This window comes from Mesoplodon mirus, assembly GCF_964341445.2.
Source record: "Mesoplodon mirus genome assembly, chromosome: X".
Taxonomy (NCBI): Eukaryota; Metazoa; Chordata; class Mammalia; order Artiodactyla; family Ziphiidae; genus Mesoplodon; species Mesoplodon mirus.
This window is the reverse complement of record NC_138981.1, coordinates 41,815,896-41,840,274: the sequence shown is the minus strand read 5'-3', so window position 1 is coordinate 41,840,274 and position 24,379 is coordinate 41,815,896. Positions and strand designations below refer to the sequence as shown.

At 34.8% G+C, this 24,379-nt stretch overlaps 1 protein-coding gene across 8 annotated transcripts in view; it reads right to left on the bottom strand.

The window, feature by feature from the left end:
- The window catches only part of KDM6A (lysine demethylase 6A), a 207,013-nt gene that overhangs the window by 62,356 nt on the left and 120,278 nt on the right, over positions 1–24,379 (bottom strand). For all 8 annotated transcript variants that reach the window (XM_082609054.1, XM_082609056.1, XM_082609055.1 and 5 more), the window contains exons 7-8: positions 13,828–13,882; positions 9,729–9,763 (exon numbers count right to left, since the gene is read on the bottom strand). In XM_082609054.1, coding sequence (XP_082465180.1) covers positions 9,729–9,763; positions 13,828–13,882 — 90 coding nt within the window. The remainder of the gene's footprint in view (positions 1–9,728; positions 9,764–13,827; positions 13,883–24,379) is intronic.

The window sequence follows — 24,379 nt, the reverse complement described above, 5'->3', positions numbered from 1 at the left end:
TAGAACTCAAACAGAAATCAGCAATCTTACTAGCTTGAAGAATCAGAGGACAGACTTTGTAGCTACCACAAGAGCTGCAAGTGAGGGGAGAAGAAATCCCAGAAAGGAGAGGGAGAGAAAGAACAACAAATTCTGCAGTTAAACTGCTCAAATCCCTGGTTGACCACTGAACTATGCATAAACACAACAGATGTTCAGCAGCCTAAAAGAACTAAAGAAAAAGATTTAGCTGTTGCCAACCACAGGGATGACAAAGTTTCGTGTGTGACTTGAGCAAAGTTAACTGGCTAATAAAACAAAAATATCATCTTCAGAAAAATATAACAAAATCACTCTCCACAACGTATTATTCATGATACCCAGAATAAAATTACCAGACTTGTAAGAATCAGGAAATTTTTACTCATGTTGAAAAGAATAGGAAATTAATGAAAACCAGCCATGAAATGACTCAGATGTTGAAATTGCAAATAATTTTAAAGCAGCTATTTTAACAATGTTCACAGATGAAAAGGAAAACATAATCACAAGGAATGAATGGACCAAAAATCAGAGCACGTAAAGAGAAATTAAAAGAGAAACACAAGGAAATTCTAGAACTGAAAAATACTAATTTGAAATTTTTAAAAAAAGTTACTGGAAGGACTGAATAGCAGATTAAAGATTTAATTGGAGTCCAAGAAGGAGAAGAGAGAAATGGGGCAGAAAAAATATTGACAATATAATGGCTGAGAACTTTCCAGAAGTGATGACATCAAAATCCCATATCCAAAAGACTAAAAAAACCACAAGTAGTATAAATATAAAGGAAAAACCAATACCTAACTACATCATAGTCGCATACTTAAGAACCAAATGTAAAGAGAAGAACCTTGAAAGCAGCCAGAGTAAAACCACAAAATACAAAGGATACAACATGACAGCCAACTTTATGTAACCATATCAGTAACTGAATTAAATATAAATGGACTAGATATTCAAACAAACAACAGAGACTGCCAGACAGATTTACCAAAGTGAAAGAAAGCCAAAACCACAGTACTTGTAAGATATGCACTTTTTCATATAAGGATTCAAAGAGGCTGAAATAAAAGGATGGGAAAAGATACCATGTAAACTGTAAGTATTAGAAAGCTGAAGTGACTAGATTCAGATCAGATTAAGAAGGCTTCAAGGCAAAGAGTATATTACCAGAGAGAAAGAGGAATATTTCATAATGATAAAGGACATATCAGGATGAGATAACAATAACAAAGCTTCTAAATAAATGAAGACTGACAGAATTAACACTGATAAAATACAAAATCTACATAATTTCACCAACTGTCCCACTTATATCCTTTTTCTGGTCCAGGATCTAACTCAAAATCCCATGCTGTGTTAAATTAGCATGTCTCTTTACCATCCTCTAATCTGGGACAGATCCTCAGTCTCTGACTTTCATTACCTTGACACTTAAAGCAGCGGTCCCCAACCTTTTTGGCACCAGGTACCGTTTTCGTGGAAGACAATTTTTCCACAGACCGGGGGTGGGGGTGGGTGGGTGGGGTGTGTTCCCAGGCAGTAATGCGAGCCATGGGGAGGCGGGGTTCAGGCGGTAATGCCAGCAATGGGGGAGCTGCAGATGAAGCTTCGCTCACTGGCCCTGCTGCTCACCTCCTGCTGTGCGGCCCAGTTCCTAATAGGGGTTGGGGACCCCTGACTTAAAGTACTAGCTAATTATTTTGAAGAATGGTCCTTTCAAATTAGTAAGCACCTTGTGGAAAGATATTCAACATTCCTCATACATTAATTAATTAAAATTCTACAGTAAGAAAAAAGTGACCCCTTTCCCCGTTTATTTATTCAATTATTCATTTATAGCAATATGAATATATTTTATTCTATATCTTATACACCATTATTATAATTGTTTCTAAACTCGTGTCAGATTTGGTGATTAGAAACCCCGTTTCCCTCAAGTTGGCTCCTTCATCTTTCCACGTGCCCATCATTTTTTGAGCACTTCCTTACTTTTTGGCATCACGAAATGATTCAGGGCTCATCTAGTAGTTTCCCTGCCTAAGCCCTGGAATCACCCACTTCTCCCCAAGAATTCCTGATTCCTTTTATTGAAGAATTGGATTTAGAAACAAAGATCTGGGTGCTAGTACGTTCACTGCTGCCAAGGTGGGTCACTGCTTCTAGGCCCTTGCAGCAAACAGAGCTAGGAAATATATTAATGTACACACACACACACACACACACACACTTACGTCTCTATTTCTATCCAACTCTCTATTTCCATAAATAACCTATGTTCATAGTGATCCCTCCAATTCCAATCCAACAACACAGAATTCAGTCTAGCCTTTCTTCTTTTCTTACTTGTAAGTTCTCTGACACTGAAAATCTGGTCCTCACTATCCACAATACATTTACTTAATTGTTTACCCTTAATATTTACATAAAATAGTCGCAGAATTTCTATTCATATCCCTGTGAGAAAGTAATTGTAGTGGAAGATTTGTTTACAGTTCCTTTGTCTCTAGCTTTACACTACACAGTCAAAATACTATTCTCCAAAGTTATTTAGCTTAGTTCTTTTCATCCCTACCCCTCAGTATACTTATGTTATTCATTTGTAATACAGTTAGGTTCATTTGTTACTGTTTACATTCTATTTTGGGCTAACTCACATTCTGGTTGGTAATTATTCAATGAATTTTGGGGTGGGTATGTGAAACATAACCAGGTTCTAGGAGTTAGAGCTACATAAAAAGTATACTCAAGGTAAGTTCTACTCCCTACTACCCCATTCACAACCATTCCTGGGTAGGTAACCAACCTCACTTGTTTCTGGTTTATCCATTTTCAGTATTACCTGTGCACAAGTGGGACGTGTATCTTGCTTTGCACATACATAGTTTCTTTCACAAAGGGTAGCATATTATACTTTTATACTTCACATTTTTTCCACTTAACAGTATATCCTGGAAATCATTCCATAGAGTGATTTACCTAGGTCTTCCTCATTCTTCTCTAAAGCTGCATGGCACTCCACTGCCTGAATGTACCATGATTTATACGTACAACCATTCTCCTATGTATGGACATTTAGGTTGTTTCCGATGTTTTGCAATCACAAACAATGCTCCAAAAGATATCTTTGTGCCTATATATTTTCATATTTCTGGAGGTATATTTTCAAGGCAGATTCCTAGATTTGGGATTGTTGAGTCAAAAGGTAAGTGTATATAGAGTTTTGCTAGATTACTGCATGTAGTTTTGTTAGATTATTTTGTTCTAGATGGGGTGTACCAGTTTGCATTATCACAATGCATGAGAGTGCCTGTTTCACTACCATAGCCACTTACACTTTTCACCAATCTGACAGGTAAGAAACTGTATTTCAGTGTGCTTTAATTTGCATTTCTTTAACTGGGTGCGTTTGAACACTTTTTCACATGCTTAAGGGCTGTTTTATCTTTTTTGGAAAGTGTCTGCTCATGTCATTCTTCCCAGTTTCCTATTGGGTCTTGTTCCATTGTCTGTCAAATTTTAAGTTTGTTATATATCAGGGGTATTAGCCCTTTGTGCTATATGTTGTAAACATTTTCTCCCAGTTTCATAGGTGTCCTTTGAATGTATGGTTTTTTTGTTTTGTTTTTTTGCCATGCAGAAATTATTTTTATGTTGCTCAAACTGATTGGTCATTCTTTTTATTGCCTCTGAATTTTGAGCCATAGTTTAAAAAGCTTTTTTCCTACATCAAGGTTGAAGAAGAATTAATGTTTCTTCTAGTACTTGTACAATATCAATGTTTACATTTTGATCCTAATTCATCTGTAGTAGTTTATTCCTGTGAATAGTGTGTGTTACGGGTCTAATTTTATCTTTTTCCAAATGGCTACCTTATTGTCCCAGAACCATGTATGAATAAATCTACCTTAGCTAAAGGAATGTAAGATATTACCTTTATCATATACTCAATTTCTCTATGTACACTGGATCTATTCCTGGCCTTTCTATGATATTTCACTGGTCTATTTGTCTAGTCAAATGCCAGTACAATACTTTTAATCATATAGGTTTCATTGTAATATTTTAATATCTAGTAGGGTTAATATAACCCATATAATCCCTACCATCACCACCAGTGTTATTCTGGCTATCCTAGAATGTTTTTCCCAATCAACTTACCTAATTGCTTTAAAAAGTTTATTACTAATTTTTATTTATGTTGTATTACATTTAAAAACTAACCTAAATTCCCATGAACATCTTTATACTATTGAGTCATAGTATCTCTTTTAAGTTTATTGTTAAGTATTTAATTACTTTGCTGTTATTATAAATGGCAATATTTTCTAACAGTGTGTGTTCTCTAATTATTGTTGCTGAAAGCTATTAATTTCTGTATGTGCCTCTAATTGATTTTTCTTGTCTAACTGCATTGGTTAATACCTATAGTACAATAATGAGGAGTAATGAAGACAGAGGGCATCTTTTGCCTTGCTCCTGATTTTTGTGAAAATGCCTCTAGTGTTTCCCTTTAAATAAGATACTGACTTTGGAATTAAAGTACATGAATTTTATTATGATAGGAAAGTAACCCTTAATTCCTATGTCCAAGAGTATTTTTAATTGGGAATGGGTATTGAGTTTATCAAAGGCTTCTTCAGCATCTATGATGATAGTGACTTGTTTTTACCTTTAGCTCTATTATTATGATGCATGATATTATTAGATTATCTAATAGTCAATCAGCCTTGTATTCCCAGAATGAATACCACTTGGTCACGGTATATTATTTGCTTAATGAGGTAACAGATTGTTTGCTAATATTTTACTTACTATATTTATACCAATATTCATCAGTGATAATAGTTTGTATATTGATTCTTTTTTGTACTGCCTTTATCAGGTTTAGGCATCAATGTTACACTTGTTTCAAAAAGGAATGGGGGGAAACAGTATGTCAGTTCCTCAAAAATTTTAACAGAATTACCACATGACCCAGTAATTCCACTTCTGGGGGTATATATCAAAAAAAATTGAAAGCTGGGACAAAAACAAATATTTGCACACTCATGTTCACAGCAGCATTATTCACAACAGGCAAAAGTTGGAAGCCACACGAGTGTCCACTGACAGATGAATGGATAAACCAAATGTGGTGTATACATACAATGAAATATTATTCAGCCTTTAAAAGGAATGGAATTCTGGCACATGCTACAATATATACAAACCTTAAAGACATTATGCTAAGAGAAATAAGCCAGACACAAAAAGACAAATACTGTATCATTCCACTTACATCAGGTACCTAGAATAGTCAAACTCATAGAGACAAAAAGTAGAATAGTGGTTGCCAGGGGCTGGGGGGAGGGAAGAATGAGGAGTTATTCTTTAATGGGTACAGAGTTTCAGCTTGGGATGATGAAAAAGTTCTGGAGATGGATGGTGGTTAGTTGCACAATAATTCAAAAGTACTTAATGCCACTGAATTGTATGCTTAACAAATGGCTAAAATGGTAAAGTTAATGTCAGGTATATTTTACAATTAAATAAAAAAGAAGACACCAAAGAACTGTGGCCTGTAGTTAATGTTTAGAAGCAGATTTTTGTTTCCATTTTATTGTGAAAATATGCTATAGAATCAGTAAGTGCAGAAAGGACTTTAATTATTATCAAACACATAAGTCTCTCAAGGTCAGATTAAAAGCTGTTGTAAGCCCCCTATCCCTCTCAAAAAAAGGAAAAGAAATGAGAAAGTTTCTCTCCATTTCTAGTGGTCTGGCATAATCTATAGAGTGCTAGAATTATCTGGTATTTAAAGGCTTGGTAGAATTCCCCTGTAAAACCATCTGGGCATGGTACTTTCTGTAGGGCATTACTTAATTTTCTGTTTCTTTTTATGAAAATTGGCTTTTTATAACTTTCCTAACTCTAATGAGGTCAATTTCTCTAACCTGTATTTCCCTGGGAAACAGTCCACTTTAAGTTTTCAAATTCATTTGCATACAGGTCTGCTAATCAGTCTTGTATGACTGTACTAATTTCTTCTGTTTCCATGGTTATCTTACTTTATGTATCTGTGCTTTATCTCTCATTTATCCTCCTGATCAAGTTAGTTTGCGGTTTATCTATTTTGTTAATTTTTTTCAGAATATTAAGGTTTTGACCTATTAATTAGATCTACTGTTTTTCTCTCCTTTTCACACTATTCATTTCTTTCAAAAAGAAAATCTTTCTTCCTCACAATGTTGTTTTCCTTACCATGATTTTTGTTTGTTTTGTTAACATATTTCCTCACACTGAACTAATCTTGAATTCATGGAATAAACCCTAGGTAATCATGACATACTTACTGCATCTTTAAATGTCAGCTGGAATTTATTTTTCTTTCTTTAGAATTTTTGGATTTGTACAATATGCATAAATGAAACCAGTCTATAGTGTTTCAGTAATAAACTACTGCTAGTTAGAAGACAATGTTAAAAATGAAACTAGTAATTCTTATCAACAGTGTTATTCATAATAACATTATTTGTAACTATCTCTCAAGGGAGAATAGTTAAATTAGCTACAGTACATCTCTGCAAAGGGATATAATACAGCTCTACATGTACTGATAGGGAATGATTTCCAAAATATAGTACTAAGTTAAAAAAACCAATTTAAACAAGATCAAGAGAGAACATATATAATGGGTTATTATTTCAATAAAATAAAGAAAAACAAATATATGTGCAAACATATATATGGATTTGCTTATATATACACTGAGATTCTCTGGAAGGATATAAAAAACACTGGTTATGGTGGTTGGTGGCTTTCGGGAGGGGAATAGGTGGCCAGGGAAAAGGAGGGAGGAGGATACTACACTGTGTATTCTTACAGGCACTTTCATTTTGGATTATCTACTCAAAAATAAGCAACACTATAATAACAAAATTAAAAGGGAGAAATTCTTTACCTTTAATCTTTAAAGGTTATTTAGAATTTAGATGGTGACTTGTTCAAGTTACTTCATTAAAATCAAGAAAAAGAAATGAAGGCCAGTTAATACTATTATTACTATTAGGAAAAAAAATGGTTCTGGGGGTCTCAGCTAATAAAATGGGAAAGGTAAATTAAATAATTGATATAAATATCCAATAATTCATAATATACTTACTTGGAGATATGACATTATAAAGAGAAACAAAATTATCTTTATTTAGATAATCTAAGAATGGGTGTGGGTGAGTTGACATGACATCTCATTAAAATTACCCAAACCTAAACGGAACTACCATATGATCCAGCAATCCCACTTCTGGGTACAGGTATATTTCCAAATGAAACAAAACCATTATCTTGATGAGATATCTGTACTCCTATGTTCACTGCAGGATTATTCACAAGAGCCAAGAATGGAAACAACCTAAGTGTCTGTCTCCAGATGGATCAAGAAAATGTGGTATATAAATACAATGGAATGATATTTCAGCCTTAAAAAAAGAGGAAATCCTGTCATTTGTGACAACCTACGTAAACCTGGAAGGAATTATGCTAAGTGAAATAAACCAGACAGAGAAAGACACATACTATATGATATCACTTATATGTGGATTCTTTTTAAAAAGGGGTGGGGGTGGGGAGTTGAACTCATAGAAAAGACAGTAGAAAGGGTTGCCAGGGGGTGGGGTGGAAGAAATAAGGAAAGGTTGGTAAAAGGGTACCAACTTCCAGTTACAAGACGAATAAGGTCTGAGGATCTAACATATAATATGATGACTATAGTTGATAACACTGTATTGTACAATTGAAGTTTGTTAAGACAATCAAACTTAATTGTTCTCACTGCCCCCACTTTAGAGATGTGAGGTGATGGGCGTGTTAATTAACTCAGTGCGGGAAATCATACATATATCAAATCATCACATTGTACACTTTGTAGGTAAGCCTTTTGTTTCCCTTAATTTTTCACCTGAAAATAAAAATCCTTGTTATAAGCACTGGAGTAGAGATTTTTTTCAATCCTTTCATATGCATACAGTGTCATCTTCCTGTCATCTAATAATTATATACTCTGCCTAGCACAAATTTTGTTCTTTTTGTTTTGCTTAATGGGCACTAAAATTTATTAAATGAAAGAATCAGTGGGGGGAGGGTTCTGTACCCACATTACCTTCACGAAATTAAAAAAAAATTAACACCAACAGACAACTTCTCATCAGAAACAATGAAAACTAAAAGACAATGGAATGTAAATTTTAAAGTGGTCAAATAAAAATAATCAAATAGAATTCCATCTCAAGCAAAAAACATTCATTAAAAAGAAAGGCAAGATAACATCTGCTTTACCTAATGACAGACCAGGGAAATCTCACTAAGAACTAGAAAAGCTGGGGAAAAATCAGAGATCATCCTTTTGAAGACAGCAGAGGTCTCCTGAGGTAATGAAAACAGAAGGAGTTAAGACTCCAGGGAAAGAACTTTGGAGAGGAAGCTTATTTCTATAGCTGCTTTCACCCTGGGGCCTTTACTGATTTGGCAAAAATCAGCAGTTGGCAGGAGGCTGGGATTAGCGTTGGCAGGTAAAGACTCTGATCCACAACATGAATGTAATTCTCAAATGCATCCTCTCAAGGTGCATAAAATCCCTAGATTAGTAGAGTATCCAAACCTGAGTGTGCATCAATTCTGAGTCAGTGGATGTGCGCGCATGTGTGCGTGCGAGTACGCACGGGGGCGGGAAGGGTGGGCGTGCGCACAGATGGAGGTGTCCAGGAAACAGATGTTAATTGTTTAGACCACCCCATGGTGGCTCTGAAACAAAACAGACCTTAGAAATTATGTAGAAATATAACAGTATTTCTTTTCTAAAAAGCTGTTATAAAAATTGTTTTTTGGGTAAACTATGATTACCTAATATTTAGCCTCATACCAACTTATGCCTGATTTTCCATACCACTGCCTACCTAGACTAAATGTCTATGTTTTATGTCCTTTACCATATAACTAAGCAAAATCTGCCATACATAAAAATAAAATGTTCTAAAATTAAACTAAAAAAGTTTTTTAAATACAGCAGCCATAAAAGTAATGGTAATGACATCAAGAGGTTACTAATATGCCTTTCAAACAGTGATATGTGGAAGGGATATTTTAATCTTAAGAAAAAGTGAAACTAAAAACAATGCATTATAACAACCATCTATAAACATTTCGAAAAGAAAACTAGGCATTTCACATCAAGAATAAGAGAAATCTTCTTAAATACAGCCATTTAAGCCTGCAGATAGTTTGAGTTTAGAGGCAAATCTTACTGAATGAAACGTCTTTGTACACAACAAGCACTCTGTGTAATAACTGTAACACTAAAGCAAAATCTTAACCACATTTAATGAGTATAAAATGTATGCAAGAAGTAATGCCCAGAACTCCATTAAATTATCTGTATATCTGATTCCACTTAAAATGGTATGGGTGGGCTTCCCTGGTGGCGCAGTGGTTGAGAGTCCACCTGCCGATGTGGCGGACGCGGGTTCGTGCCCCGGTCCGGGAAGATCCCACATGCTGCGGAGCGGCTGGGCCCGTGAGCCGTGGCCACTGAGCCTGTGCGTCCAGAGCCTGTGCTCCGCAACGGGAGAGGCCACAACAGTGAGAGGCTCGTGTACCGCCAAAAAAAAAAAAAAAAAAGGTATGGGTGATCATTTTTGTTTGTTTTAAGTAAGCTAAGTTAAAACACTTACCTGGGTTTCATATAAGTGGGCAATGTGAAATTGAACTGCAAAGGTGATGGAAAACAAAAATCAATAATAATACAGCAGTAAATTTAATTAAGAATGTAAAATATAAGCACCATCTCTACTACACAGATTTAAGTAATTATAGAACATAGCTTTTATTTTTAATAACACAGTATATACAAACAAACATACACGAACATGATTAAGAAACCACATGTATTCACTGTTGGCCATTACTAAATTTTGTCAATGTAATAATTAAAATTAATATTAAAATCTATAGCAAGTGGGTATACTTCTTACAAAGTTCAAAATGGCAACATTAAGCAAATGAAGAAAACTTTTATAACCTATACACTTCAAAACATGGTATTTAAAACCTGAGTTACAAGTCAAAAAAGAAAGAGTGTTTGATTAAAACAACAAAAATACCCTCCAATTTTTTCCTTATACCATATTTCATATCAATATTTATAAAGAAGTCACAGACAAGGATGACACAAGTAATAACACACAGAGGAAATAAGTTGCATTTCTCTATCAGTTCTCCATAATCTTTTTTTAAAGTCAAACCACTTGGAAGGCAAGAATAGTAAACAATCTCAACATTAACAAGTATCTCTTGAAAATCAAATAAAAATATACGTATTGCAGCTTTTATTTTCAGCTCTTCCTGATACTGCACCACCAGAATATGAATGATTCGACAAAAGCAACAATGAACCAGGAATCAAAACTGGATTCTGGTTTACTTAAGTAATATAATTTTCATCCTTCAATGACAAATCTTTTTTTTTTTTAATATTCTATCTACCTGGATTTCATAGTTGAATTTCAAGGAGTCTGGGAGCCTTTCAAAATTATATGCATAATATATATGTGGATCTTTAAAAACAACGTCCACAGCTATCATCAATTTCTCATCGCCATCATAAACTAACTCTCTCGCTGACTCCCATAACTGTGAGAGTCACCTGGGAGGCTTACTAAAAATAGAGATCCCTGAGATTATATTCAGTGATCCCAGGCAAGGCCTGGAAAGGTGCCTTTTTATTTAGTTCTGCAAGGGATTCTGATACCTGTTCCTAGACCAGCACCTGGGAACAGCTGAAGTAAATAAACATAAAGACCAAAACAAAATATATAATGAACTTTAATATCAAACAACATTTTTGGACCAAAAGTAAAGTACTGCACTCTCCATATATAATCATTAAATATCGTATGTTAAATAATCAGAAATGAGGCAAAATAAAAACATCACCTTTAAAAGTTGAAAACCAACATTTTGTGAAAAGCACATAAAAATAATAATAGAAGTTCTACAGATATAAATATCCCCTTTACCTATATCTGTTTGAGGGTTTTTCTTATTTCCTAGGCCCCTTTTCCAACACAGCTCTCCTTGAGAGTTCCAGTCCATCTCACCTCACTACATCATTAGAGGGAGACCCGGTTACAGGTTAAGAGAATGAGGAAGAGATGGAAAATCTATGCCCTTCTCCCCTCAATCTTCCTACTACTCCTCTAACAAAGGTGACATGGAAAGGTCACATGGAAGAAAAGATCAGCAGCACGGTGGCATTCTATTACCATCCCAAACTTCCTCCAGGCTCAGCAAGGGCTTTCCTATCCTATGAGTTACTAAATCCAGTATCATCTTTTGTGGTATGAAAACCAATCTATATTTAAATTCTTAAAGTCGTCTTCAAAGTGGAACATAACCATACAACTAAGAAAAAGCTCCACCTGGCAAGTCTCAATTAGAAGTAGAAATTTTTAACAAATACTGCCACAAAACGTTCTGAAATTAAACTTTTTTCAGAAATACATTATTTTTAGAATTAATAGAATTAAATCTAGAAGGAACAATTTTATCCCAAGGGGCAATCATATAATGAGAAGTCTCACATCACCATGATTCTACTTTCAAAACACAAACTGTAATTAACCCCTTTTAAATAGCTCTAGAAGCGGCAAGTGTATCTACTTATTTTCTTTAATTGCATAAATGAATTGTGCCATAAAACAGAAATCTCATACAGACTTTTTTTTAAAGCTCACTTTACTTTCTAAAATCTTCTGAACTTTGTAGCATGACAAAGTAACAAGGAAGATTTCAAAAAACAGTCAACGTCTGTGGCATATCTAAATAGGTAATGATATAAAAAATTCATAGAGAAGTAAGCTTTACAAAGAAAATAAAGAGCCTGATGTTTAAACAGTAATAATATCTAGCTCAAATTAAGTAGTCTGTGTTTGCTAGTGCTCTGTGAGACATCAGCCATTATTACCATGGTTATCAAGTAGCTATGTTGATTGTCAAAAATAAACTACCCAAATCAACTGAACTATAATGGCCTAATGTCTCTAAATAAAGCACATGCCCTTCCATTAGAGTGACCACCAACCTTTTAGCACTCAAAGTTCTGAGTCTGGGGAAACACCTCAGTCCTGTGCAAAACAGGACATTGGTCACCCTCCCTCTTATTTCCCTTCTCAATAACCAACAGAAAGAGAGTCGTGGTAAGTTCGAAAATGTATTCATGACTGTTCAAACTGTCCTCTTCAAATTCAACAAGATCTGCCCTGTGGTACTCATTCTACATAGGTGTTTTCCTTCAGGAGCAATGATCTACAAGTAAGATTTAACTTCAACAGAGTAGAATAAAATGAGGATTTACAAAAATATTTAGTTTGAAGTTTATATAACGTCCCTCAAAGGTTATCATTCAAACTGACAAGTACGTATGAAAGTTAGTTTTCAGGCACTAGCTACAATCAATTAAATGAAAATCAGATTTTTTCTTATTCCCATAAATTAATTTTAAAAGGATTTTAAGGGTTCATATTCTGGATGGTTTATATAACCTGGATATATAATTAAGGAAAAAGTATAAAAAAATTAATACTTTATAAATTAATATATCAATGAGTTAAATCCTTTTTCTAATTTATCCTCCTCTTAGAAACTAAAATATTGCTGCATTTCTTACCTTCCCACTATTTGTTCTGGAAGTACACTGATCAGTACTAAATCCTGGGTCTCATTGAAAGAAAATAGAATTCTTTTAAGTTTTCTCAGAAAATTACATTTAGTAGAATTATGAGATAATTAGTCTGGTCTAAGATAATGATTTAATCCACACTATGTCTTAATTCATGTTATATGCAAGTTATATTCAAATTTCTACCATTTTTTTCACTGATTCAATCATTTGGGGGCATTTTTACCACTGAGACTTCTCTTCACTAAACTCCTTTCTATATGGTTAAAAAATGAAGTCACTTACAGCAAAATACTGACTCTGTAAAACCTAGAATCTTTTGACTGATCTGAAATTTTCATGAAGAATGACTCAATTTTTCATACACTCTAATTATAAATTTTATTGTTCAAGTAAGAAAGTTTTAAAGAAATCCAGCTTGAATCCAATGCATATTCTTTAAACTTTTATTGGCTACCTTAAAGTACACTAAATAAATATGCCAGCACATACTTATTGATAAACACATCATAATCAACCCAATCTGCTTTTGGAAACAAACATACATAGAAGCAGAAAATAAATGTCTAAAGAAAACCACTGTATCAGAACATGCTTCACACATTCTTTTTTAATTAACTGAAAAATCTCACCTCAATCTTTATGTATGATGCTTAAAACTATAATAGAAAGTCAAAGTATATCTTCATAATTACCAATAATTTTAATACCACAAAGCCCGAATCAGAGAGCTAACACATATGAATCTTTGTATACTCAGTTCTCCTAAAAGATTGGCAAACCCTGTTTTTAATCCCCCCAAGTCATCTAAAATGTAATTAATACACAAATAATCAATCTTGTTCACTAGCACAGATAATTTAATTCAACAACCCAGTTCACTGGCATATCTATTTTAGACACAGGCTGCTGCTCATAATAACTGGTCTCACATGTTCCATTTGTACAAGTAGCCATGGCAACAAATACAGTTAGATTCAACAATTCCAGGGAAAAAAATTACACAGGATTTATGACTATTATTATTATTACTATTATTTGCCATGAAGTGATCTGAACACATGCAGAGAACTATGGTACTTAATAATACTTACTTTCAGCATTGGACAAAGTGCAGGGATTACAGTCAACCAAAGCTAACTGAAAATGCTGCAAGAAGAGATTGAGAAAATTAATGCACTAAATTCAATCATATAGATGTATTTTAAAATAATTTTCAGGTATATAAGGTCTAATATAATAATGAAACTATGCTATGCAAATAAAACATACTAGACAACCAACTAGCATTACCTTGAACATTTATTGCTGGCAACAAACATGTTGCTGAATATTTTCTTCAAACAGTTGAGAATAGAGAATTGGGATAAGAATTAACTTGATACCAAGTTATCCTACATAAAATTTTGTTTATATGGAAAAAGAATCAGGTTTTTAAGTCTTCTAGTAAATAGGAAGTATTAGGTATAGAACACATCATTATTTTAAAAACTGAAAGTAAAAGTTCAATGGCATTAATGTATTAAACACCACTATCTCAAAATGATGTGAATTTTTTTTAAAAATGACTATGAGAATTATCATAAAGGGTAAAACTATCTGCCCTTACTGATTCTTCAATTATTACTGTATTTAGTGTCTTTTAAAAGTATCTGAAGTACCACAAAGAATGCATCAAATAGCCACACAAAACCAATGCACATAAAGAAAACCACTGATACACATTTCTGCAAACTAAAGGGAGATGAGGGAGTAGGGTGGGGACAGCATGACCTCAGTTTCATTTCTAGTATCTAAACCAGATGCAAAATAGATGTACCTATTAAGACATAAATCAGCAGAAATAACTATCAATTATGATCATCAACCCCCAAACCTGAAGATGCCATAGTAAAATATCTAGCACCCATCCATCCTTGCAACCAACAGAAATGAAATGCAATTATCCTTTTAGAATGTACATGCTCTTATATGTGTAGGCAATAATAAACCACTAATAATGTACAGCATCCACTTGTAATAGTGTCATATAAGCCTGCCCACCCCCAAAATACATGTCAAACTCAAGGTGTAACAGTTATCTTTAAGAATACAAATCATCATCAAGAACACTGGATGCCATCTGGCATCTAGTGTATCAACATTAAATCTGCTATATAAACTAAGAGAAGGCATACAAGTACTAGAAATGGTATAAAATATTTAAAATTTAAAAAAAGGTAAATCTCTTTGAAGTCTTCTAAAAAATATTTTCAGGAATGTATATTCAAATTTTCTGAGTCTCCACAAATTTTTACCATTAAAAGTAATCAAAAGCCAAAGTATACACCATTTTCTAAAAATTACCACTCCTATCCACAAACCAAATGCCTAAAGAGTTATATTTTTTTAACTGCTGGATAAACTGAAAATTGATATGTACAATGACAACTTCTAGATATAAGCCCAAAAAGAACTTTCTTTATCAAAACTTTCTTATCAAGAGAAATCATCATCAGCAAGCTTTTAGTACTGTATTTCAGAACAGAATCAACAAAACTGCACTTGGTCAACTAGAACCCTCAATTAACAAAAATAAACTAATGTCAGCTACCCAGTGTTACAATGAAAGAAAAATTAGAAGGCATAATTTGGTATGAATCAGTAGTTATTACATTCATTCACAAATGTCTGTTGTGTGCTTGCATAATTAGGCTAGCCTACATTTGCAGTATTTAAGGGTTGTAATATTCTGAATGGGCAAGCTACTAACGAAATGACTATGACCCTTAAATGTTAAATATTTAATCCATTCAACAAATACTTCAAGACCCTATAATGTCCTTAGGACAATGCAGATACTAGGGACACAATGATCAACAAACCAAGAGTGAAAAATTATTTGCCGTGATTGACCTAATGAAAAAAAAAATCCAACATCTGAACACTTCAAGAACTGCTTTTATTTTCCCCTGGCCTACAAAGCAGATTGTATGTCCTCAAACATCCTTTTAGTGTGCTACCATAGCAATAGAAAACAGACTATTTTAAAAAGTGAGTAGTATGAAAGCAAAGCACTCTTTATAACCAGTTGTTTTCCTCTAGACAAAAAGAGGCAGAGCAGCCACACATTCAGACTATACTACATTTCTAAGCCTAATCTATCCTGCCAGCGTAAATTATTATTTAGGTAAAAGAAGACAGACCTTTCCTAGCTGAGCCAAAGGATACAAACTGACCTGCAAAGAAACATCCTTTAAGATGGCAGTATTTTAGTTTTGCTATTTCACTGAAATCCCACGAAGAGCAGAGATGCGTAATTCGAATTGCCCAACCTACATTTCATCTCTCAATATTCAGGGTCCTGCAGCGAAAACTGGCAGAAGTAGTTCTGGACCATGTTTTATATAATTATCAATCAATCTTAAAATCAGCAATGAAGTCACTGACGCACCATTTCAAACCCAAAATATCATGAAATATTAAACATTTCCAAACCACAATGATGACTAAAAATTAACTCAGCAAAAGAGTACATATTCAAAAACAAGCATGTGAGAATCAAAGAACTTACAGAATAACTACTTAAGTTTAAGAAACTAAGAACAGCCACACAAAACCACCCCACATAAAGAAAACCACTGATACACCTTTCAGTAAACTAAAGGGAGATGAGGGACTAGGGTGGGGATGGCATGACTTCACAGTTTCATTTCCAGTATCTAAACCGGATGCAAAATAGATGTATCTTTAACATATAAATCAGCAGAAATAACTATCAACTATGATAATCAGCCCCAAACCTTGAAGATGCCATGGTAAAATATCTAGCACCCATCGTTGCAGCTAACAGAAAGAGCTAGGAAATAACTGTACCTCACACCGAAATATTGCAGTACTGAAACTGACTACTGCTGTGTGAAATACTTACTGCACAGTAGAGACTTCTGCAGTTCAAAGACTATATACAAACCTCAAGGCAGAAAGCATTCTATAGAAAATTAATTTCCAAGCAAAAAGATTTACCTAAGACTTTATTTTTCCTAATGTTAACAGTGATTTCCTTTTAATAGCACTTCTGGTCCAATTTAGTACAAGGTTCAATTCATTACAATTTCTGTTGACATCTTTATCACCAAAGTCACTTTCTCTTTAAAAGGTTTTGACTTGTTCAATATTTCAAAATAACTTTATAGTATTTCGCTTTCTATACACTAAGGAACTTGATTTCTACCTGGAGGGGGAAATCTATATTGATGTAATTAACACACAAAACTTGAGTTTCAAGACTTTATTTCCCTTTAAAGAGTTTTACTTCTAGTTATATAGTCTGTGATTATCTCACAATCTTTTCAACTCTAGAACCCTCCAACTGTATTCCCAACTCTGAAGACAAGCAATGAGATAACTTTTCATAACTGACAAATTATGGCTGTATGTATAAATTATTAATATGGAGCAATGTTTGGATTCCAGATCCAATCTTGGATTTTCTGATTCAGTGGGTTGGGGATCACACCCTGTGAACCAGATTAAAGCTTCTACAAATTATTCCAGTGCACAGTCAGGGTTAAATGCCAATATTTAAAACTTGTAAATTGTGTGCTTACCCCCAAAAGCCCTACTTCAGTCTATGTAGACAAGGTATGTGTAGTCAATACTGCTGTCTATATTCAATTAAAGCAGACGCAGCTTTTTAGGAATAAAATGTTGGCAACCGGTTTTTACTCTATGCCAGGCACTTTGTTATGGCTATGCATCTATGCAATTGAATAAAAGGCTCACTGAAATTAATGTCCTAATAGAAGTTTAAAAGACAGTTCCATAGCAGAGTCCAAAAGATATAGTTGAGGGAAGAAAAGAGGTCCTTCAGGCTGAGGAAACGACTTATGTGTACACAGCCCTTATGAAACAGGGTTTTATGGACAGTTTAAATGGGAGAAGGGAAGGTGTCAGGCACTCTTACAGGTCAAAGGCAAATTATTTTTTCTTTTTCATTTGTACAGATTGCCACAATTTTGAAAGTATGATTTAAAACCAACAAACTTCATTCCTAAAACTAATAGTCTATGATAAATGAATGAAACTAGGGAAATGCCTTAGGATGTGATGGTACTTACTTTAGGGATTTAGTCTCTGAAAATAAGATACAGAACTAAAACTGATAAGTTCTGGTAATGAGCCACGATGCCTGGCCAAGCTGATCTGATGGAGATTCTCTCAAAGCCCTCAAACTCAGTTCTTCCATTCTCTTTGTAATACAAGATTATTACAAGAGTTTCAAGGAAGGACTACTGCACCAATGACTAATAGTTAATGGATCCTAGCAATCATGACTCAAAAGAGGCTCCTTCTTTTCAAGTTTACCAATCTGGTCTCTTCCAAGACTTTCTTTAACAAAAAAGTAAGACAAAAGACATTCTATACTGAAGATGTTCAAAATCTTATTTCTAGCCCTTCTTTTCAGCTCCAAACTTATACCTGTCTATACCAACATCTGATATCCCTCAGGTACCTCCAACTCGATAAACTCCCAAATGACCCATCTCCATTCGGAGGCTTTTCATGTCCCAATCCCAAAATCTGCTGCTACTTTCTTTATCCCCTACTTTAGTTAACAGAAAAGTGATTCAAGCCAATAAATGGGGAATCTCTACCCACATTGAATCTGTTAATAAATTAACTCCTTTATTAAAACTCCTTAAGACCTCTAGGATGTGCTACCTTTTATCCATCCATCCATGCAGCCACCCTATGAGAGCCCATTTATTCTACAGATCTTGCTCACCTTTCTTCCTGTAACTGGGTCCTACCTAGTCTCCCAATTCCTCCTTTCTACCACATTTTATAAAAGTACAGGTATGCAACCGATTAGAAATTCTAAAACACTGGTTCTAGTATATGTCTAATCTGTGTACACAAATGATCAGAATATGTACTGACTTAAATTTTCAAGTTCTTTAAATCTAGTGTACAATTTGTGTTCATATCAAAATAAGACTGATATGTACACAAATAACAAATACAAAGCAAACATAACATATTGTATAAAGGGGATAATGTAACAATTTGCATTGTAAAATGCTATTTTGGAACGTAACCTTTAAAAAAAATGTGACATTGGATACACTGAATGTTTCATAAAGCTGCATTTGAAGATCAAATATTTACAACCACAAATTTAAGTAGTTATCAGTAAACACCAAAAAATGCTTTTTGATTAGAAACAACTTCTTGTAGTTAAAATGTATTTGAGGAGAGAAACCTGGACTCATCGCGACCCCTCAGCATCAGAGAGGATGGCTACTGCACATCTATGAGCAGTCATGTCCTTTTCAAACACGTATTTGAGGAACCTAAGTACTTCAGCTATTTACACTACTTCACACTTGGAGGTATGTAACAGAACTCAGGGCAGAAATAAATAACAAATGGAAAAACAAAACTGGGCAGGCAGAGTGAAGTGGAGAAAGCATTATTAAGTGGTTAGATAAACCAATTAGCCGATCACCTCATACCAGATAATATCTAGAAAAGATTAAAAGGTAAAGTATAAGTTGATGAACAGCAGAAAAAGGAAACATCAGGGAAAAGATTTCTGTCCACAAATGAGGAAAAATGGACAGAAGACAAAATAAATAGCAGTGACCATCCTCTGCCAAAAGGAACAGGGACATTACACTCAGGTGAAACCAAGTTCCATTGCCAAAGTGGGAATTGGGGTGGTGATGTTTTATGGTACAAATGTGAAATTAGTAGATAACTAGATCTAATGCACAGCATAGAGATTACAGTCAACAATACTGTACTATAAACTTCAAAGTTGCTAAGAGACAGATCTTAACTGTTCTCACACACACAAAAAAAGATAATAATGTGACATGGTAGAGGTGTTAGCTAATGCTATGGTAATGTTCATTTTGCAATATATAAATGTATCAAATCAACACATTAAACCTACTCAAAGTTGTATGTCAATTATACCTCAAAAAAAAATTAAAAAATTGTAAAAGCCTCGAATTTTCAAAAAGCCAGCTGGCAGAGTTAAGCTATTGAACATCATGAAGGAAACAGAGCAGGAGTGGGTTTGGAGAAATAATAGCAACTTCTATTATCTTTAGACAACTGAACTAATAAAAATATGCTGTTAAAGCTTCAACAACAACAAAAAATATTACAGATATCTTAGAAACTTAAGGCCTGGTTAAAATTAATTTAATAGCTAGTATTCAAATTCTCAGCAAGTATTTTTATAATACATGGAGTTCATAGTATCTTAATTAAATGAAACAAATGATTTATACATTCCACATTAATTAATAAAATAATAAAAGACGAGGCACTTCACAGATTCCAAAAGTGGTTTCTAAAAGGAAGTACATATCATCATGCCTTTACTTATTCTTTCTGCCTTAATATCTTGGCATAAGAAATATGACAATAAAATTCCTGAGTCTATATAAAGGATAGGAGATTAAATCAGATACCTGGAAATGTAGTTTTCTAGAGAAAAGTGTAAAAAAAATAAAAAGTCGAAATGCTATTTCACTCAGAAGTTTCATGACTGGTGGCTGAATGAACTGGTGGACAGGGGGCATCTAGAGAAAACTGCACTGTCAGTTTGTGTAGAAAAAAATTCTGTTAAGAGATGACAAATAAAATCAGCCTCTTATTTTTCTCCCCAACGTTTCCAGCCAATCCTATGAGGCATTTTGTAATTTTATAGCCTCTTCCATTCCATTAATCTATCCATTCAAGAAACACTAAGCACCTGGTAAAATGCCAAGCTAACACACAAGTCTCATTTGAGCTTAACCCATTTCCTTAGAATCATCTCTTGTATTAATAATTCTCATCTTCCTAACCCTTTCATATTAGTCCCTTCAATCAGCACTTATCATCTTCAAATATCAAATTATACGGGACTTACGTTGGTATCCCAGCCAACTATCCACAAGTTCCCATAAAAAAGCCACCCTCTTTACCTTTAAAAATCCAAGAGGGCTTCCCTGGTGGCGCAGTGGTTGAGAGTCTGCCTGCCGATGCAGGGGACACGGGTTCGTGCCCCGGTCCGGGAAGATCCCACATGCCGCAGAGCGGCTGGGCCCATGAGCCATGGCCGCTGAGCCTGCGCGTCCAGAGCCTACGCTCCGCAACGGGAGAGGCCACAGCAGTGAGAGGCCCGTGTACCGCAGGAAAAAAAAAAAAAAAAAATCCAAGAAAGTTCTAATGCTGACATATTTTAGGGAAACTGAAATATGTAAATATTAGGAAGAATTTTTTAATAATCTTCATTAAATTAAATAGATGCATTGGCATTAACTGAAGTATGGGTGTTATCGCATCTTATTTTGCATATATTAGCTTCATATGAGGGAAATAATTTTAATAGTCTGCCAGGGTGTAAAACTTAGAGGCATTATATAAAACTACTTGTCAAAATTGGTGTGCTTTTACTGAAGTAATGATAGCACACTGCCTCAAATACATAACAAATGTAAGCAATTATCATTAATATCATTAAAAAGTAATAAAATAAAATTCTGAATTATATGGAGGTAAACAGGCAACCAATCCCACCTGGGGGGATATTATCTGAAGCAGGAAAGATAAACAACAAAATATCATGTAGAAATGTCACCCTGAAATGGACTCTGGTTCAGATAGTACTAAACTAGTTAATAAATTAAACATTGGTACCTCCACCACTCAACTAAATACATGAAATCTTTATTGGCCAATTTAATGGAAGAATAACACCATCTGATTGAAAAGTAAGCTGGGCATTAACTTCACATTTCTGAGGATGGGCAGGGTGACAAAAATACAAATATTCAATTCTAGGACAGGAAAATGGATTTCACACAAACAATATCTATACTGGCCCCAAATTAGAGGAGTTTTAGATACGGCAGATAAACTGAGAACTAAGAAAGAAGGGCTGAAAAAACTTATTTGTCAGATACTTCGATATATATATTATTTCATCTTTTAACAATCTTGTGGAGTAGGTACAGTTATTTCAGTTCTACAGACACAAAGAGGATCAGAAAAGTTAGGCATCTTGCCCAAAGTCACACAATTAGTTTACTGGCAGGGTCAAATTTTAAAACCCAATTTACCTGCTCTGAGAGCTGTTTACACAGTACCAAAACAGAATGAATCTGCTTCAGAAATACATTTGGGGAGAAAAGTTATTACCAGAGATAGAAATAAAACAGGAGGCCCTGGAATGCATTTCATGTGTGGGTGAAAAGAAGGAATCTATTATGAAAATAAACTGTATTTTATTTAAATATTTTACCATCTAAAACATACTGTATATGTTGTATCTCTCCATCCCAGAGGGAAAGGAAATGAGGCAGAGAAGACTAGATCTGTAATGGACAGATTGTATGCACCACTCCCATACCAAAATACTTTTTACCCACCCCTCACTCTCTATTAGAAAGGAACAGCGTATTTAGGAAATCAAGCTCTGCTCAAAAACTGGGCATAACTGGTCTAAGAATAACCACACCTTTGATAAGGAATCACTGAGAATAGCCACGTGGTCTAATTCTGGCCAATGAGATGCAAAGTGAAGTATTCTTGAAAACATCAACAGGAAGTCAGGATCTTTCTCCTCTATAACATGATAAATCAGGTATTTACTGAGCACTTACTATATGCCAGCACTATACTAAGCACCTATACCACTACTCTACATTATAGAGTAACTCTATAATGTAGAGTAGTGGTATAGGTGCTTTTCTTTATGAGACACTGAAAAAGAAATCATCTCACTGTGTACCTGGCAACCAGCTTTAAGAATAAGCCAACACAGGGGCTTCCCTGGTGGCGCAGTGGTTGAGAGTCCACCTGCCGATGCAGGGGACATGGGTTTGTGCCCCGGTCCGGGAAGATCCCACATGCCATGGAGCGGCTGGGCCCGTGAGCCATGGCCGCTGAGCCTGTGCGTCCGGAGCCTGTGCTCCGCAACGGGAGAGGCCACAATAGTGAGGGGCCCGCATACCGCAAAAAAAAAAAAGAATAAGCCAACACAGAACAGAGAAGAAAATGAATCCTTAGTGAAACACTGGATCAGCTAAATCAACCAATCCTGAAGGCTGGACTTTACATTATATGAGCTACTTTTTTTTTGTCATTTTAACCAGCTTCAGTTGGAGTTTTCTGAGGTTGCAGCCCATAGCATCTATACCAATACACTGTGCTAGGAAACAACTTCATGTAGTGGAAAAGTCACCAGAGGCTCCACAGCTATCCATAAAGGTAAAGTGCTAGCCAGTCCACTGTAGGAAAACTGAGGCCACCTAAGGGGAATGGGGCATATCATTCCTTCTGATTCCTACCTTCACTTACACTAAATGCTAAGCACTTACAGTAATATACTGAAATACCTCCTCTTCAACTACAAATGTTCATGCCTAAAATTCTCCTGAAAATAGACAAGGAATACTGGAGAGAGAAGCCTTAAAAAGCCAATGTCAAGATGAGATAAAAATCAAATGAAACCTTCTCATTATGGAGAAGAGAAATATCAAGGACTCCTGAAATTCTTTTCTATGTTCATGGAAATGAAACAAACATCAGAATGGTATCAAGTATTTTAAATAAATGGAAGAAAGGCCCCAAACCAGAAGACTGCACTTACTTAAGGCAGTCTTGCTAAAATCGTTATGACTTGAAAGTTTGTTAGCCTTTACGCCTGAACAAATTAAAAGTTGTATACAGGAAGGTTTCTGTTGAACAGTAGTAAGCAAGAACACTTTGAATTAGCCATGAACACTTCTCGACACTGAGTCAACACTGATTAAAGGGGATTTTAAATATTGCCACCTTCATGGAAAGAGAGTTTTGCATCCATAGAATTGTTTAAGGTACCCACTGTACTGATATTCAGAGATAGCCACATTCCATAATTTGGGACAAATCTCATTACTTTTTTCCTCTCAAATATATTTCCTGAGCAACACTTATACTTCTGCAACACACGATAACCATATTGTGACAGTTCTGTAAAAAGCTCAAATAAGTTGACTTTGTATTATAAGCATTTTAAGACTCTGGTTTGCTAGTATACACTGTGAATGTCCAAGAGGAGGTCAAAATATGTAAGGTGGCATATCTGAACTTATTTTCCATTTCAAGTCCACTCACATGCGAATGTATAGTTTGAGACATGCTGCTCTAAACTTGAGGAAAATTGATAACTTCTAGGCATCCCTTAGTCTCCACATTACTTACATTTGCCCTAGGGCCTATTTCTCAAATTGCACTTACCTTTGAGAACTGTGTGATCTGAATACTTTCACAATCTACTTATTTTAGTGTTTTGGACTGTACACCTTTCTTTCGTACCATCAGCATTGTTCTTTATAAACTCATGAAAGATAGAAACAGTATTTGAAAAACTGTCTACTTTAAAACTCTAGAACAATTAGGCACTCCTAAATACAGTTTTATTTGTTTTTTTTTTTTTTTAATTTCAGTAGTTCCTTACTAGTGAATTCAAACTACAACCTACTGTAAGGTCATTGTTTATCTCCCTCCTGACCCTTCAGAATGAAGATAATCTGCACCGGAGATATTTAGAACATGGCAACCATTATAAATAGTCATAAGTTCACAAAAATTTAAGCTTCTCCTAGAACTTCTAATCCTTTT